The sequence below is a fragment of the Centruroides sculpturatus genome, unplaced genomic scaffold (genome assembly GCF_000671375.1).
Source record: "Centruroides sculpturatus isolate CEXI.00-Female unplaced genomic scaffold, Cexi_2.0 scaffold337, whole genome shotgun sequence".
Lineage (NCBI taxonomy): Eukaryota > Metazoa > Arthropoda > Arachnida > Scorpiones > Buthidae > Centruroides > Centruroides sculpturatus.
The window spans coordinates 105,392-125,602 of NW_019384508.1; the positions used below are offsets into that span (position 1 = coordinate 105,392).

The 20,211-nt window shown below is 25.7% G+C and overlaps 3 protein-coding genes across 3 annotated transcripts in view; all 3 read right to left on the bottom strand.

Annotated features, from left to right (window-relative positions):
- Positions 1 to 8,928, bottom strand: part of LOC111622279 (angiotensin-converting enzyme-like) — a 23,927-nt gene extending 14,999 nt beyond the window's left edge. The window contains exons 1-3 of the mRNA XM_023364636.1: positions 8,387 to 8,928; positions 6,618 to 6,776; positions 6,444 to 6,546 (exon numbers count right to left, since the gene is read on the bottom strand). Of these exons, the coding sequence (XP_023220404.1) occupies positions 6,444 to 6,546; positions 6,618 to 6,776; positions 8,387 to 8,593 (469 nt within the window). The 5' untranslated portion in view covers positions 8,594 to 8,928. The remainder of the gene's footprint in view (positions 1 to 6,443; positions 6,547 to 6,617; positions 6,777 to 8,386) is intronic.
- LOC111622282 (TRAF3-interacting protein 1-like) lies at positions 677 to 1,720 on the bottom strand. Its single transcript, XM_023364641.1, has 3 exons — positions 1,591 to 1,720; positions 1,260 to 1,483; positions 677 to 1,181 (listed from the first exon to the last, which is right to left on the bottom strand). The coding sequence occupies exons 2-3, from the start codon at positions 1,469 to 1,471 to the stop codon at positions 998 to 1,000; spliced, it is 396 nt and encodes a 131-aa protein (XP_023220409.1). The 5' UTR covers positions 1,472 to 1,483; positions 1,591 to 1,720; the 3' UTR covers positions 677 to 997.
- Positions 8,929 to 10,326: 1,398 nt separating the features above from the next.
- Positions 10,327 to 15,577, bottom strand: LOC111622281 (TRAF3-interacting protein 1-like). The gene is made up of 4 exons (XM_023364638.1): positions 15,465 to 15,577; positions 11,241 to 11,323; positions 10,910 to 11,133; positions 10,327 to 10,831 (listed from the first exon to the last, which is right to left on the bottom strand). The coding sequence occupies exons 3-4, from the start codon at positions 11,119 to 11,121 to the stop codon at positions 10,648 to 10,650; spliced, it is 396 nt and encodes a 131-aa protein (XP_023220406.1). The 5' UTR covers positions 11,122 to 11,133; positions 11,241 to 11,323; positions 15,465 to 15,577; the 3' UTR covers positions 10,327 to 10,647.
- Positions 15,578 to 20,211: the final 4,634 nt, after the last annotated feature.

Consider the following 20,211-nt stretch of genomic DNA (forward strand, 5'->3'; position numbering starts at 1 on the left):
AAAATATAAATCATATTCTTTTAATTCATAGTCAATTCATTTGCATAATATTAATCCATCATTGTGAAATTAATATTAAAAAAATTGTTCTTTTTTTGTATTTTTAAAAGTTACATAGTTAGTGCATTAAATTAGCATAAGAACTTAAAGATTTTATATTCAAAGTCAAAAATGCAGGTTTTTTAAGCTGATTTTCATAAAAATTATTTTATAGTTTAGTATACAGACATATAAATCAAAAGCATATGAGTGATGAGGACAATTTACATTCAAAAATTTTTTTTAATCTAATAAATATTCATGTTATTTTACAGGAATTAAATTATTAAAATTAAATATTTTATCACTACTTAACAAAATCGTAATTTATTTTGTTTTGTGTGTGAACTGAATCCTAAATAGTGCTTTTTAGCTGATTCTATGTGAGACTAGATGATCAAGTTTGGATAACTCGTTTGATTTAAATGATAAAATCTTTATTAAATCAAATACGAACAATATCTGAATACTTAATTACTCCATGATGATAAATGTTGACTTAATCAAATCAAAAATCTAATAAATGCAGAACAATAACAAGAAATCTTAAGTTCATCTTAAGAATTAATAATATGCATTTAGTATAAATATGCTACTGAATGAATGTATCAAAGTTTAAATTAAGACACAAGAAGGATGTAGGAACTGAATAAATGCTTTTAATAACACTCTTGACAAATTTTGTGCAAAAATTTTAAAATACAAAGTATTGCTTCTCAAATATAACAATAAATTATATATTTAGCAAACGAGTGGACGGATTAATACAAACAGGCACTTACTTTGGTAACAGGCATCTTATTTCAACATACTATACAAATAAATCAAGTTCAAAAATATCTTTGAGCATTTAGAAAAAAGAGAGAAAATAATTGATAATATTTGAGTTTCTGTTATCACATCAATTAAAATAATGACGTGGTGAAGTTAATTAATAACTATGGCACTAATGGTGACATTAAAATAGTTGCATGTCTTCTGAATCGTGAGTCTGATTGACAGCAGTTAACATGCGGTGGATACGTTCATCGTTGCGCAATATAGAACTCTTCAAAGTGCTAATACTGTCTAATTGATCTTGTACAGTCTGTTCCAATTCTTCCAATTGTGCTCTTAATGGATCTAGAACATTTTCCGTTATACTATAGAAATAAATAAATATATGAGAATATATTACATTGGAAATAAATTTTATACAAAAAAAGAAACATTTTCTTGACCTTTCTTCTCGATGTAATGCAACCAAATTTTGCTGATGTTCTTCTTGCCACATTTTTAATTCTTGTTGCATAGAATCAATATCTTCCTGTAAATAATCTAAAATTTTTCCTAATGGATTCGCACTTCGACTAACGGTCTGAATAAAAGACCTTAATTGTTCTAGTTCTTTAGTAGTGGATTCTCTCTCTCTTCTTCTTGCAACATCAGTCATCTGAGATTTATCCTAAAAATTATTTGATTACATTAGAATAAAATGTTAAATAAATTAATGTATCTTCACTTCAGTCAAAAACTTTTAATAATTAATAATAAACTATAAAATAATCTTACAATTTCAACTTTTCTGGAAGGTAATTGCTGACTTCCACCTTCTAAATCTTTTTTAGTTTCCAATAATTGCTTAACAAGACTTCCTATAACAACAATAAATCATAATATTTTAATTAATACAATAGTTATATATCTTAGTATTTTAAATGGCTTATCATTATAAAATCACATAATTATACATTCATATAATAAGAATAATGAAGAAATAAACACTAAATATTAAATGATTATTCTCCATTGTATCGATAAGTAACATGCCTGTGATACCACAACTCCCATATAGTTTTGATAGTTACATATTGAGAAGATGATTGCTTCTTCCAAAGATTGTAACAAGCCACTTCATTTTTCATATCTTTTACTTTTTAATTCTTTCCACCCTGTGGGCACTAAGAGGGCCTTTTTTAGCAAGCCCATTATGGATTCAGCCAGGTCCACAATGGGATGGCCAGAAATTCAAGAAAACATAACTTTATGTTTTCTTGATAACAAATAACAAACATAAAAGTTTTAATTATTTCAATGATTTAACCATCAATATAAAACTATTTTCTATTATTATAGTAATATTTTACAGTGTAATAAAACATAATACCTCTTATAAAAACATGAAATTAATATTAATAAATTTTTTTAACTGATGATAAACTTCTAGTAACTATAATTAATCACTTGGTAATTTATTCTAAACATATTAATTGTTTTTATACTATTGACTAGCATTAATGATGTTATTGAATATTAATTATCTTAAGAATTTAATAAGTTAACTTAATAATTAATGATAATAATAATTATATGAAAAATGTAAAAATTAAACATATTTTAGTTTTAAAAAAAATTAGTTTTACTTTTTCTAATTTTTATTCTTTTTTACAATTAAATTTTGTGTTTCTTATGAGCTATTAAGTTAATATTAATATGAACGTTTTAAAATTTGGTGAATTTAAAATGAAAAAAATCCCCATTTGATCAAAATTTTATAAAAGTGTGAAAAGTTTAAATATACTTCACTGACATTAAAAATTTTATTAAATTTTTAAAAATTATTTAAAGAAAGTTTATTAAATGTTATTATTATTAAATATTTTAACAAGATTTTTTTCTATTGTAATTAACATAATTTTTTTTTTAATTTAAATTATTGCAAAATTAAGGTGAAAAGTTTATTAAAATCAAAACTTACGAACATATCAAAACATGTGAAAATACACACACACACAAAAAAAAGAATCAAAATACATTTCATTAATAAATTGAGAGTTTTGATAAATGACAATAAAATCTGACTATATTATACTATTATACTAGTTCTGACTAATTATACTAGTTCTAATTATACTAGTTATAGATTACCACAGAAAACAATTATTTCCAATAATTTTTATGTGAACAAAACAATTTATTGAATGAATTAAAATAGCAAAAATGTATTAGAGTAACCTGAAAATACAAGAAAAATTAAAATTAGCAAGCACATGTTAAAAAGGGAAAAAACAAACTACTAGTACTACAAGTTTATTCTTAAAACAAACATAAATTATCATTAAAACTGGCAAGTCTTGACTGGATTGGTTAAGTTCATTAAATACCCCTCAACATCAGTTGAGGGGTATTTAATGAACTTAATGCACCTAGCAGCATATGTCAAAAAGAAAGGAAAAAAGTTTATAACCGGATTTAATTTAAAGATATATAAATTATATTAATAATAATTAAAAAACTACAAATCAAATCTGAGATTTGANATAAAGAAATACCGTTAAAAATTTAATTTCATTATATTATTTTTTCTCCTGTAAACAAGATATTAATAATAGTATAATATTTTTAATACACATGAATTGCAATAAACTGAATCATTTAACAACGATTTTTGAGGCCCTAACCAAATGGTCTTGCTGGCCTCTCCAGAGAAAGCTTTTCAAAAATAGTTGCGAAATTAATAACTATCTTTTATTAACATGCTTTTAGAAACAACGTTTTGTAGTTCAAACAAATAAAATTTAATTAATTTTTTGTGTGTCAATGGAGAAGGCCTATCCCCTGTAGCCCCTCACTCCATATATACGCCACTGACACTAATAAGAACTTATGTAAACAACAATAAAAAATGCAGACATCGTGTTTTTTACAATTATAAAAAATTACCTTATCTAGCGCAGCAATTCATAAGCTATATTTCGCGAGCTACTTTAAATTTAATAGGCAATTTTTTTAACTCAACCCATTTTAATAACGCAACTGAAACATATATAGGTCTACGTGTGTGTTTATAAAGAAACAAGTAAAGAAAGTGTCTCTTATATCTCAACAGAATGAATCATACTTTATTTGGAACAGTGTCCTTTCTTGATCGATAATGATTATTTAATTTTTATACTTGATATGTACTGACGTTAATGTTTTTCTCGAGTTTTTGGACAAATTTTCTTCAAAGTTCCACTTAAAAAATTGTTTGACGTTTGTCATTTCAAGAATTTTAAGAAAAATTGTTACTATTGTAACATTGCTTCAATCGTATCAACCTATGAAGAATGAAAACCTGATAAAGTTTCGCCAACCAGCTTGGTCGTGGGTTCACGCCTGGTCACGTGTTTTCCGGGTTTTCTTCACGTTTGCAATGCATAAATAGGGAACAGTTTTCTAGGAAAACTGACCCTTGTTTATGTATTGCAAACGTGAAGAAATCAGGATTGGATCCAGTTATGATCCAAGTTGCCATATTGGACATGTTACAATAACATAACTTGTTTATATGTACAGTACATTAATTACTTGTGTTAATATCTTAAATAAAATCGTATTTAAGAGAGATTTCATTTTTATTAATAACATTAATATTATATCTAAAGCTATAAATAAAATTATAAGATATTGTTGCAAAATTTCGTAAAAATATGTTTGAACGCTATACTACATGCACTATTTCTCATGCATTTAATGCTGCTAAATAGTAACATCCTCTAATTTCCGGCCCACCAGTAACGGAAATCACTAAACACTGATAGGTGGTCGCGGGTTCGTGCCTGGCAAACAGACTAGGGCACGTAGTTTTCCAGGTTTCCTTGACGAATGTAATAAATAGCTACCATTTTCCCTGGGAGAACTATCAATGATTAATCGTCCGTGTGTTGCGTTGTCTTCTTCCATCAAACGAAACCTCTAATTTCATTTAATTTATACCGTTTGGATATTTGATTCGTAGAAAGGCCCCAGGGAAGACTTGAAAAATTTATCTCTATTTAGATGTTAGACACGTGAACGAAAATCCGGATAACTCCACGCGATGAGCCGTTGGTGGGCGCGAACCCGCGACCTCATCAATCTGTTCCATGGTTTTATCCACTGTGCCACTGCTGGGCTAATTTTTATCGTTTTCTTTACACCTATCATCATAAAATACTTGTCAATTATTATATGATTGACTATTATAATATTATTGCAATGCATTATTCATTCTATAATAAAGAACTAAGGAAAACGACAAGCATGTGCAACAAATTGTTGCACAAATTGAGTTGGAATTTTTGTTGTATTTATCTGTAAATTGATTAGTTTTGTATGTCATATAATGTCGGTGTGTGTTAAAACTATAGTTTAATTCCTACCAAAGGAAAAACAGAAATTCAATGTAATTTTGAAAATGCAGCAAAATTTATCATTCTTACCTAATATATGAGCGGGAATTGGACCATCGTGACGAATTTTGTCACTTCCATACAATTTAATCAATCTCCTACGAACGTAGGCGTGAAGTTGTTCATAAAGGGGACGTATTTGTTTCCACAACTGTTCAATTTCTTGCTGGAAAGTGTCCGACTCGTATCTCTCTCTCCACATTTCACCCATATCTTCGAATCCTAAAATTAAAACGAATAATTATATCTAAATCTGACGATTTATTTGCCGCGATTTTTTATTTATTAAAACTAGTTTAGTTCCGCTTAAAAAATAAGAAAAAAAAATATATGCGATGCGTTCAATAGATCAGGAAAATGCTAAGATTTGAAGTAACCTTCATAAATTCAAAACTGGTTTGATTAAGGTCGTGATATGCTTCGCGATATTTAATATATTATCAGTTGTAAACACGAAAATTTTATGTGATGAACTTGAAAAATTATGGATAATAGTCTCTCGAATTTAAAATACAATAAAATTCTATTATTATTTTTATTTTTACTATTTATTTTGCTTGTAAAGATAATATGTGAACTATAACATATATATATGTCAAAATATGTACGTATTTATGTACGTATGTTAGGTAAAGGGTTCTATACTATTCAATGTATCTGCACCAAATTCAGTATGAATATTCTTCACATATAAAAAGTACTGTGAGGTCCCTAACAACCACTCCTAAAGTCCATCCTCTCTTAAGCTCGAGCAACTTTTCGTGTTTTGCAATTTCATTATTGCACATACTCAGGCCAATAAACATACATTTTAGTTACTAAGACCATTATTTTTATCACCCTCTCCTAATTCGACATCACTGATCCTCACCCCCTCGAAAGTCTGAGCAACTCCGGGCACACGTAGCTAGTTAATTATAAAAATAGGACTTTGGTTGGCGATCGCTCATTATACAACAAATTATATTATATATACCATTTAATTTTGCTGCCTTATTGCTAAGTTCTACGAAGCGAATATATTTATCCTTGACACGTTTTCCAGAAACATCTCTCCACGATTTCCATACGTAAGCCAATTCTTCATAGTTTCTAGATTTAGTAAGGATTTCTGTCAACTCTACAATAGAAATTAATAATACTGTCAACCCTACAACAAAAATAAATATTTAAATTTATCTTTTCTTTCATTAAATCAATAATATTTGTTACCCGGATCGAGCGAGAGATTGCACTTTTCATCAGTTTCTTTTTTATACGGACATACTTTAGATGTGCTGTAGATGTTCTTCATATCAGCTATCAAGCTATCGTACTGGAAGAAATAAATAAATATACTTGTATACGTGGCAAGAATAATAAATTCTAGCTAATTTTTACACAAACCTCTCTTAATTGATCGTCTGGGAGGGCAGCTTTACCAAGTACAGACAATTTTTTAAACCAACGTCTTATCAGAGGATCTTTGAAAGTTTTCCATGCGAAAGACGTACTGTTCGTCCACGCTTCCTTTACGAATTCGGCATATTTCAAGCTTTCTTCTAACTAAAATTTAAAAAGACTTCAGTATTAATTTAAATTAAGCTTAATTTTATTAAATTATAAACGTATATTTCTCATTTATTTTCATTTTTCCACTAAGCAATGCGAATATTTAAAATTAGAATAGACCATAAACCACGACAAGTGCAGTTATTCTTGATGTATTAATTACCTTTAAAGTATTTGGGGCAAATTCCGGAAAAAATAAATATGTTCTGTTAGTTTTAAGGAAGAGGGAATTATAGAAGTATTTATTGTTTATCTATTTGTTTCACGGTGTGATTTTCCTGCAAAAGGGAAAGATTAGCGTGCATCAAATCCAATCCTTCCAATACATTTCTTATCAGTTTAATAGCGAAATTTGTCATAAACTGTAATAAAATTGGTGGATAATTTTATATACAGCGAAGAATATTCTGAAATAATTTATGAAAATATTAAATTACAAATGATCGATCTCATATACACGCTAGCATAATCTTAGATATAATTATTAAATATTTATTAAAAATATCACGAGATTATGACCTATCTATATTATAGATAATGATAGAAATGGCCTTGCAAAGTTAGAAAGGCTTGATCTTTACAGAAAATTACTTTCCATTTAATCAATTAAAGAAAAAAAAACTGACACTTTTACTCGAAATAATTCAATAGATTTTTTTTATCAGAAAATGTTGAAAATTTATATTATGACGTAACTAGACCTGCTACATCTAAATTCGACCGCCCGAAGTAATCTTTTGACAGTAAACGAGGGCAGTTATCTTTGAAGTAAGGTCGCTACCTACTTGTTTCTAGTTCAAAGTTTAAGTCTAGAAAAAAAAAACATAAAATAATACACTTCCGGGAAGAAGACACCCAATTAAATTTAGAATAAACTTATAAGCAACAAGTTATGCTCTGACATCATTTGGTTAAGTCGCAAAATTAATTAATTATTATCAGCGATATTTTTTTCGATTTAACTAGTGATGTGTGTATATATAAAAGCTATTGTTTATAAGTTTGAAGGATATTTATTTATTTTTTTAAATTTATTTTCAGGCTCAATGATTTTTTCCTTGAGTAAGTCCTCGAAAAACAACAAAAAATTGACACACCCTAGTATCAATTTTTTTTTTTTGTATTTTGTATAAAAGTTTTGCTTTACTGATTTATAATCACTCGTAGAATAACGAAAATCTTGCGAGTAGATGATATTGCAGTTATTGCCGATACGCCTATTGCTTTTAAACAATAACAAGTAAATTCACCTTTACTGCATAGTCACTGGTATACTGTTCGATAGAAAGCTGAAGATCGAACTAAATAATTGGTTTCACAATAGAAAAATTAAGTTAGCTATCATGTCAGACTATTTTTAAAGTTGAATGTAGTACTTTCAATCGCTTCTTCTTTTTGATTTATCATTATTATATATATAAAGAATGAAAAATATTTAAAATATTAAAAAGTATTTATTAAAATAAATAAATAAAGTTAAATTAAAATCTATATTAATTAATTAGGAAGCTAAAAAAAAAATCGGAAATCCTTTTACACAGAAACTTGATATCCGCTGGAAATGTTCGTAATTAATAATTATCAATAGAAAAATGGAAACTTACCATTTTTTTCTTGGTTTCTTCTGTAATATTTGTTGCATAATTCCATTCTGCTTGAACTACAATATTGCATTTTTCTGCCAGGACTCGATTATGAGAGCTAAGATATTGAGTAGCTGCAATCTCATCACTGTTGTCTCCACTGATGTATTTCTCCCCCAATACATTTAACCTGTAGACAACTAGTAGAAGCAATAGACTCAGTACCATATCTGCAGCAGTCTGGCGATAAGAATAAGTAAGGGTCGACAGTCTGTTATAATATATAAATATATATATATTTGCCAGAGGCGTATGCAAAGTGAGTAAAAACCGGTTGTCACTCTGTTATAACGTCGTTCATTGGTGCATTTTGTATCATTTCATTCAATACAAAAATACAAAGGTTAGAATATCAAGCGTTTACTTAACTAAAGCTATTGTTTTATGGATATTCACTGCACTGTATATCCGGAACGTTTGTTAATATGTGAACATATCAAACGATTTCCTAGTATCTACACCCTCTCCTTCCTGATAAAAATCGCAATTTTAATCAAAAAAATAAAACTTATTTCATATAAAACTATTATGTTTGATATAAAGACACTTAAAATATACTAGATCAATATATTTTACAGTATTTTATATAATTTTAAATCAGTATAGTCATATTATTAATATTCTGTATGAGTACAACTACATGTTGGTTAAACAATAATTTATACCTGCCAAAAATAGTACTCACCATACTAGTTTGGCTTAAGTAATTAAAGTGTAAACTTTGAAATTTTACTGTAATGATGCTACATTTGCATTTTTTTTAATTTCATTAATAAAATTTTAAAATGCAAATGTAACATCTTTCAGTAAAATTTTAAATAAATTAAGTAATTATATTATTTATTTAATTAAANTATACATTCATATAATAAGAATAATGAAGAAATAAACACTAAATATTAAATGATTATTCTCCATTGTATCAATAAGTAACATGCCTGTGATACCACAACTCCCATATAGTTTTGATAGTTACATATTGAGAAGATGATTGCTTCTTCCAAAGATTGTAACAAGCCACTTCATTTTTCATATCTTTTACTTTTTAATTCTTTCCACCCTGTGGGCACTAAGAGGGCCTTTTTTAGCAAGCCCATTATGGATTCAGCCAGGTCCACAATGGGATGGCCAGAAATTCAAGAAAACATAACTTTATGTTTTCTTGATAACAAATAACAAACATAAAAGTTTTAATTATTTCAATGATTTAACCATCAATATAAAACTATTTTCTATTATTATAGTAATATTTTACAGTGTAATAAAACATAATACCTCTTATAAAAACATGAAATTAATATTAAAAAAATTGTTCTTTTTTTGTATTTTTAAAAGTTACATAGTTAGTGCATTAAATTAGCATAAGAACTTAAAGATTTTATATTCAAAGTCAAAAATGCAGGTTTTTTAAGCTGATTTTCATAAAAATTATTTTATAGTTTAGTATACAGACATATAAATCAAAAGCATATGAGTGATGAGGACAATTTACATTCAAAAATTTTTTTTAATCTAATAAATATTCATGTTATTTTACAGGAATTAAATTATTAAAATTAAATATTTTATCACTACTTAACAAAATCGTAATTTATTTTGTTTTGTGTGTGAACTGAATCCTAAATAGTGCTTTTTAGCTGATTCTATGTGAGACTAGATGATCAAGTTTGGATAACTCGTTTGATTTAAATGATAAAATCTTTATTAAATCAAATACGAACAATATCTGAATACTTAATTACTCCATGATGATAAATGTTGACTTAATCAAATCAAAAATCTAATAAATGCAGAACAATAACAAGAAATCTTAAGTTCATCTTAAGAATTAATAATATGCATTTAGTATAAATATGCTACTGAATGAATGTATCAAAGTTTAAATTAAGACACAAGAAGGATGTAGGAACTGAATAAATGCTTTTAATAACACTCTTGACAAATTTTGTGCAAAAATTTTAAAATACAAAGTATTGCTTCTCAAATATAACAATAAATTATATATTTAGCAAACGAGTGGACGGATTAATACAAACAGGCACTTACTTTGGTAACAGGCATCTTATTTCAACATACTATACAAATAAATCAAGTTCAAAAATATCTTTGAGCATTTAGAAAAAAGAGAGAAAATAATTGATAATATTTGAGTTTCTGTTATCACATCAATTAAAATAATGACGTGGTGAAGTTAATTAATAACTATGGCACTAATGGTGACATTAAAATAGTTGCATGTCTTCTGAATCGTGAGTCTGATTGACAGCAGTTAACATGCGGTGGATACGTTCATCGTTGCGCAATATAGAACTCTTCAAAGTGCTAATACTGTCTAATTGATCTTGTACAGTCTGTTCCAATTCTTCCAATTGTGCTCTTAATGGATCTAGAACATTTTCCGTTATACTATAGAAATAAATAAATATATGAGAATATATTACATTGGAAATAAATTTTATACAAAAAAAGAAACATTTTCTTGACCTTTCTTCTCGATGTAATGCAACCAAATTTTGCTGATGTTCTTCTTGCCACATTTTTAATTCTTGTTGCATAGAATCAATATCTTCCTGTAAATAATCTAAAATTTTTCCTAATGGATTCGCACTTCGACTAACGGTCTGAATAAAAGACCTTAATTGTTCTAGTTCTTTAGTAGTGGATTCTCTCTCTCTTCTTCTTGCAACATCAGTCATCTGAGATTTATCCTAAAAATTATTTGATTACATTAGAATAAAATGTTAAATAAATTAATGTATCTTCACTTCAATCAAAAACTTTTAATAATAAATAATAAACTATAAAATAATCTTACAATTTCAACTTTTCTGGAAGGTAATTGCTGACTTCCACCTTCTAAATCTTTTTTAGTTTCCAATAATTGCTTAACAAGACTTCCTATAACAACAATAAATCATAATATTTTAATTAATACAATAGTTATATATCTTAGTATTTTAAATGGCTTATCATTATAAAATCACATAATTATACATTCATATAATAAGAATAATGAAGAAATAAACACTAAATATTAAATGATTATTCTCCATTGTATCGATAAGTAACATGCNACATAAATTATCATTAAAACTGGCAAGTCTTGACTGGATTGGTTAAGTTCATTAAATACCCCTCAACATCAGTTGAGGGGTATTTAATGAACTTAATGCACCTAGCAGCATATGTCAAAAAGAAAGGAAAAAAGTTTATAACCGGATTTAATTTAAAGATATATAAATTATATTAATAATAATTAAAAAACTACAAATCAAATCTGAGATTTGATAATTCAAAATATAAATCATACAGTTAAAAAATATATATTTATATTGTGTTATTTATATAAATTTTTTTACAAATGTTTAAAATTTATAAAAAATAATTTGTTTCTCCAATAAAATCAACTTTGTGCATATTAAATCACAGAAGATATTTCTTTCTTGTTGGAACTTTCATTCTTAATTAATGCTTATTTTGTTCAAATTCTAGAATATCTTCAATCAGTTAGTAACAAACACGAAATGTACGATTAAAAAAAAACTAAATAAATGATTTTATTTAATTTCCAAATCAAGTCAATCACCTTTATTGAATTAGAAAATTTTTCTCATTACAAAGAAAGAATACAAGCAAATCAAAACAAACACAATTATATAATTTATAATGTTTTTCCATTTTCATGAACTGTAGATAAATTATTACAAAAATGTTCCTTATCAAATGTTTTTAACTTATAATATACAAATTTAATTGTGTCATTGATAATTTAAATTTTACCAAATTTCAATGTAAAATTGTACAGTTTAATTCTTTTCATTATATTGCATACTATTTAATTCTAATCTTAATACATTTTCTGATACATAACTTTCTAAAGAAAATAATTTCTGAATCAATTTATTTGTATAACTTACTTTTATGTTGCATAAATAATGATAAATAAAAGAAAATGTATTATATATATATATTGGAAAACAAGCTGATCCACAATAAAATAAACCAGCATTTCTCAACCTTTCTGAGGCCACAAAACATCACTCATATACTTTTTATTACATGGAGCATTAGCATCAATTTATTCAAAATCAATAAAGAATTCCATGTTTTCTGTTCTCGTGAAACAATGAAGCAATAAACTAATAAACTTCATTGTATCGAATAAAATAGTAAACATGGAATTATAAATTAAAATAATGTTATAGTATATTGGAATCAATTTGCAATAAAAACATTTTTTTTGTGTAACACTCTGAACACCTGTGTTCTCTAAACACCAAATTGGTGAGACATAAGCTATACAATTATTTATAATTGAACTATAGACTTTAAATTGAGTATAAACATTCTTTAGTTTCAATTGCTTAAATAATCAGAGTGCATTTATAGTTAACAAGTCTTAACATCTAAAAATCCTACAAAGATATTTATGAAGAGTATTATCACTGTTAAAGATCTTACTTTTATGTTGCATAAATAATGATAAATAAAAGAAAATGTATTATATATATATATATATATATATATATAGGAAAACAAGCTGATCTACAATAAAATAAATGATCTTATGATAAAGAATGACATGTTTATTTATGATGAGATTTTCATCCCAGAGTATAAAGAAAAAAAAAATTTAAATGCAAATGAAGGAACAATAACAATGAGATAAAATTAAATTTTTAACTGTTTTTATAAATACATCAAAAAAAGAATTGATAAAGTAGAAATGTAAAACTGGATTATAAAATCCTAAAAGCAAAGTACATGTAAATCACTTTAATTTTATACATAATTAAATAATGTAAGGATAAAACTATTTTCTTTAAGTCATTAAAACAGATTAATATTCATGAGGTGGCAGTAATCTGATAAGTTACTTAAATTATGAAGTAATAAACTGGTTAAGGTTGCTCACTTTTGTTTGCTATTTACAGCAGTATTTTGCTACAGGATAGGTTAGTTAGTTTCAAAATTTAAATTCTTAGTTTAGGGAATAAAACGAAATATGTGAATAAATGTGTGTGCAAAAAGACAACATAATAAGACATTTATGTATTATCTACTTTATTGAATTTTTTAAAAATTTTGTAAATTTTAAAAATAAAAATATTCTAAAGTAGAATTTTTGAAAAATTGCATCCAAGTTAGCTCTGATGAAAAAAAAATTCATATTATATTATTTTTACTAATGTTTATCCTTAATTTTTTATTTTTTGGAATATTTAGTTTAAAAATCTGATTTAAATTAAACTGATTTTATAATAGTATTATCAAACAAATAAAGTTTATATTACTGTTTTTAAAATATTTTATTATAATCTATATAGTTCTTACCATTGTAAAACATAATACAGTCAAACTTCTAAACAAGGGCAAGTCAAATCTTTGATACAGTTGTTTGGAGATTATTTTCTTTGTACAGTGGAATCTCACTTAACAAGCATCTCTCATAATGAATAATTTGCATAATGAGCAAAACAAATTGTAAAAAAATGACTCTCTTAACAAGCAACGTTTCGCATAACAAGTGACGAGAAGAGGGGAAGTCCCAGATTGTGCGCATGTTATATCAGTCTATGTTTAGCACTCATTCTGCTTGCATCTTAGTGTCATTTGTGATCACACGTTTTTCCAAACTTGTGTTCAGACATATTATGTATAAATATCAACAACCATAGCTCATTATATAATAAACACACCAAATGATATTCCAAATTCTTGGGCTATGTAAAAATTATAATTAAATATTAGAAATTAATTAATTTGACTAGAGGTAGGCAGTTATGCTGCCATCTTGTATTAAATTTAATGACCAATTCCAAATTAAATTTTAATTTTTTTTTTGTTTTCTGCAAATTGAACTTGCATTCCAGGTTGGTTCATTCCATACTAGAAGAAATGATGATGATGATTCATGCTCCTCAACAATTGTATAATTTTCTTTGAATAAATGTTATACATAAAATATTTGATATTTTTTTCAGCATGAAACGCATTATCATATTTTACATTAATTTATATGGGAAAAATTGTTTCACTTAACGAGTGTTTTGCATTACGAGTAAGATTCTGAAATGAATTATACTCGTTAAGTAAGGTTCCACTGTATTTCAAACAGAAACATTGATGGAAAATGGTTAGTTAAGGGATGGCTGTTACTGGAAGAATAAATGAAATTGAACCTCAAATAATGGTATTGGAAGAATACCATTATTTGAGGTTCAATTTCATTTAATAAATCAACAGATAATTCTTTGATATTACAATTTAACATAATTCCTAACATATGTTGTTTTTCAATTTATCAATAATTGCAGTGTATTTTTTATAATGCAAGTGGCACAATTTTAATTTAATTTAATTTCTAGAAACTGATAATTATAATATAATTAAGTTCAAATATCAGCAAATAAAAATATCATTTTATAAATCAATGTTTTCCAAAGTTCTGACATCCATATATCCTTCTCAAATTTTCATAAATACTGAGGACCCTTTGTCAAAAAAAAGAAAAAAAAATCGATTGCAAACTACTCAAATGAACTTATCACAATTTGAGTAGGAAAATTCATCAAAATATATAATTTATTTAAAAATATATACATTTAAAACAATTTGTTACATTACAGTATTTTTTCTTAATTATTCTATGCATCAGTGGTATATATACAGAGCTATCAGAGCTGGGGATTTTTCCCCAGGTCCAGAGAATAGTTAGAAGTCCATAGTGATTCCAAGCCTTATAATATTAGCATTAGTTTTACTAACAGAAAATAAAATCTTTTAAGATTGCTTTTTATTAATGAAGAAACATTCTACATATTTCTTTTGTTCAAAAACAAAAGGCTAAAAGGACCTTTTAAGAGATGAAAGGACTCCACTCTACCATTAAAAAAATTATAAACTCTTGATAGCCCTGATGACATATAGTCAAAAATTGCCATGTACCCTCTGAAGACATTTTGTATACCACAGGATATGAATACCACACTTTGAAAAACACTGTTCTAAACTATTTTAAAAAATTTAATTTAAATACCTTGTTGTTCATCTTCAGCAGGAACTGAAGGTACAGTAAGTTCCTAATTTAAAATCAATAATAATTAGATACTATACTATAATATCTTTTATTATAAATTATTCTAAAAGTTGTATAACATTATATTTTATTAATATTCTTATTGTGCACTAAAATGAAAAATTCTTAATTAATAAATATACTTAATTATAATTTTATTTTGTATTTAAATATATAAATAAAATTGTAAGAAAACAATAATTATCAAAATTAATTAATCTAAAAATATTATTTCTAATTAAAATATGTATTCTCACTTAATATTTAAAACTTACTCTCATTTATATTTTTATCAGATATAATATTAAACAATATTGTTTTAGATTATTTAGAAATGTTTGAATATTTTATACACTATTCATTATGAATTTGGTGTCACATATTGTAATTTATAAAAATTTTTGAATCTTTTTAGAAAATATTTGCATGCAACCCTTGCAACATTTTTTGTACAAATGTTAATATTTATCCACAACAGTATAAAAACTACCAAAACTTGTCTTCCGATGTTATCAAATTTCTCATTAAGAAACTACTTGAGTTAAATTAGTTTAAAATATAATTAGTTACGTGATGATATTTTTTAAGTCCTCTCTTTTTTCACTTCAGGATTGCATCTTTCATGAAAAAACTGTATGTGATAATAATATGTATTATCATATATGATAATTAATAAATAAAAATAATTAGGTGCACTTCTAGTATATTTTTTAATAGTATCACTATCAATAAATTTGCTTTTTTTAAAATATATTTTAAAAATATTTTAATGTATTATACAATTTTTTTCACATTTAATACAACTAGCTTCAAAGTATTTATTGTAAATTTCATCTAATCCCACTTAATCACAAAGATGTAACTGCATAAAAAGAAGACAATTTATAGAAGACAGATGATTATTTATCACGTAGAAAAATTATTTTTTTCAGAATATTTTATCATCCATCTCTATCTAAAACCATACTGACAGCTTTAAAATTTCCTATATCATGTTTAAATATCTATTGTCAGCACAAATTGAAAATAATTTTAAATGTATTAAGTTTTAAATACTAGTTTCATATACAGATAATATACATTAACTGTATATGAATTAATATTGACATATGAAATATGTTTAGCATTTTTGAATTCTAATATGAATGTATATATATTGTAAACCTAAAAAGTTTAATTTAAAATGTAACTCTAAGAGATAAGAATAAGACTCTAAAGAGACTTGTATGTAACTCTAAAGAGATAAGAATTAATAGTTGTTATGAAGCTTAAAAATGTGAAAATGGCAAAACAAGTACATAATAGTTTTATAATATAAAAACATTAATCCAATAAAATATTCATTATAAAAATAAATAAAATCTATCCAGATCACCTAATGCATTCTAATGTAATCTGATCATTAGAAAGGAAGTTATAAATTATTTAGCTAGAGTGATAAGAAAACAGGAAAACAACATTTTATCTTAATTAAAATGTTTAAAAATATTTATATATTCCATAATATAATTATAAATTAATGACATTCATAATATTATTTCATAGACTAAATAAATATTGAGTAAATAAAATGAAATAAAAAGAAGTAAAAAAAAAAAAATGANACTTGTCTTCCGATGTTATCAAATTTCTCATTAAGAAACTACTTGAGTTAAATTAGTTTAAAATATAATTAGTTACGTGATGATATTTTTTAAGTCCTCTCTTTTTTCACTTCAGGATTGCATCTTTCATGAAAAAACTGTATGTGATAATAATATGTATTATCATATATGATAATTAATAAATAAAAATAATTAGGTGCACTTCTAGTATATTTTTTAATAGTATCACTATCAATAAATTTGCTTTTTTTAAAATATATTTTAAAAATATTTTAATGTATTATACAATTTTTTTCACATTTAATACAACTAGCTTCAAAGTATTTATTGTAAATTTCATCTAATCCCACTTAATCACAAAGATGTAACTGCATAAAAAGAAGACAATTTATAGAAGACAGATGATTATTTATCACGTAGAAAAATTATTTTTTTCAGAATATTTTATCATCCATCTCTATCTAAAACCATACTGACAGCTTTAAAATTTCCTATATCATGTTTAAATATCTATTGTCAGCACAAATTGAAAATAATTTTAAATGTATTAAGTTTTAAATACTAGTTTCATATACAGATAATATACATTAACTGTATACGAATTAATATTGACATATGAAATATGTTTAGCATTTTTGAATTCTAATATGAATGTATATATATTGTAAACCTAAAAAGTTTAATTTAAAATGTAACTCTAAGAGATAAGAATAAGACTCTAAAGAGACTTGTATGTAACTCTAAAGAGATAAGAATTAATAGTTGTTATGAAGCTTAAAAATGTGAAAATGGCAAAACAAGTACATAATAGTTTTATAATATAAAAACATTAATCCAATAAAATATTCATTATAAAAATAAATAAAATCTATCCAGATCACCTAATGCATTCTAATGTAATCTGATCATTAGAAAGGAAGTTATAAATTATTTAGCTAGAGTGATAAGAAAACAGGAAAACAACATTTTATCTTAATTAAAATGTTTAAAAATATTTATATATTCCATAATATAATTATAAATTAATGACATTCATAATATTATTTCATAGACTAAATAAATATTGAGTAAATAAAATGAAATAAAAAGAAGTAAAAAAAAAAAAATGATTAATTTAATAAATTACAATGTTACAAAAAACAGCCAAAGTAATGTCTGACCAAAGACATTGAAATATATAACAGATTATTTCTGAGCATAGATTGTCTTCAATTACATGCATAAAATACAAAATATATAAATTATATATATAATTTGTAATTTATATATTTTGTATTTTATGCATGTAATTGAAGACAATCTATGCTCAGAAATAATCTGTTATATATTTCAATGTCTTTGGTCAGACATTACTTTGGCTGTTTTTTGTAACATTGTAATTTATTAAATTAATCATTTTTTTTTTTTTACTTCTTTTTATTTCATTTTATTTACTCAATATTTATTTAGTCTATGAAATAATATTATGAATGTCATTAATTTATAATTATATTATGGAATATATAAATATTTTTAAACATTTTAATTAAGATAAAATGTTGTTTTCCTGTTTTCTTATCACNTACAGTCGACCCCCGTATAAGATCATTGATTATTCCGTTTTATATGAATTCCATGTTGTACGAGTCACTTAAATTTTACAAATACGTGAGCCGTTCACAGCCCGGTACATGTATTTGTAAAATCTAAGTGACTCGTACAACATGGAATTCATATAAAACGGAATAATCAATGATCTTATAGGGGGGTCGACTGTATTTCATAAATCTAATTGTTTAATATTTTCATTTATGAATTCTCTATGTTTAGTTTTGATGTAAGAAATATTTACAATGTTCAGTATAATTCATACAGTTCTGAACATAACTTTAATAACTGGGTCAATAAGTCAGCAATAGTAGTGGAAACATTCCATTATATTGTATAGTTTTTGACATGTTTAATTAATTCTTGTTTAATTAATTGATTCTTGTCATAAATTTATTTTTATATTTTTAACAAATGTTTTAGTGTCACACATAAATTATTCAATATTATTGTAATAATATTTTATTCTGCTGGGTAGATAGCCAAAGTTGTTAAGACATCAGCCTATCACTCTGAGGTATCTTGAATTGAACCTGGATAGTCAAAAAACCCAAGAATTTTTCGTGAGTGATCTGTTCAGATACCTTGGGCTTCATCCCACACCATCTGGGATGAAGCCCAAGGTATCTGAACAGACCTTCTCCACTTGTAGGGTTGACCACAGTGGGCATGGAAAAAACTTTAGTGCCCGCAGGGTAAAAAGAATTTTATAAATTTCATACTTATACATTATAACATTTTAATACATCCCATACAATTATAAGTTCATTAATATATGTTTAAAATTTATTTGATTTAACAGACTTTTGGCAATAGCAGACAGCCCCAGTTAGTCCTGTTAAATTAAGGGCCTACTGTAAGTTCAGATAGAAAATAAATAAAATAAAACCTAATTTTTAAAATCAAACAGTAGTAATAATAATAATATTTATCATTTATGTTTGTACTTATTAATTATCATATTCATTGTAAACTAAATACAAAAAATTGTTAAGTGATTAAAGTCAATTTATTATCATTTACATAAAAATCAATCATTAATTAATACTATAATTTATACGTTTCATCTCAGTTATACTGTATATCTATTGGCATTTTCCCAAAAATATTCTATTACAGTGGTACCTCAGGATACGAATGCCCCAGCATACGAAATTTTCAGGATACGACACGAAATTCGAACATATTTTTGCTCCACGATACGAACAAAAACTCACCATACGATGTTACATTTGTTCGCAGCACCACTTTTTATTCACTTCTGTTCATCGGTCTCAGTCCGCGTGTTTGCTTCGTCGTGGAAGGATCTCGCTCGATAAAGGAAATCTTCAGGTATTATCAGAAAGTGACTGATTTTATTGAAAAGAAACATCCCAAAAAGGTTCACACTAGCTGTATTGCTACTCAGAGTAATGACATTTGCCTAAGTCATTTTAGAAACATTTTAAAAAGTAGGCAAAGCCAAACCTCTTTGGATAGATATTTTACCAAGCGACCTCTATCCAGTGAAAGTGCTG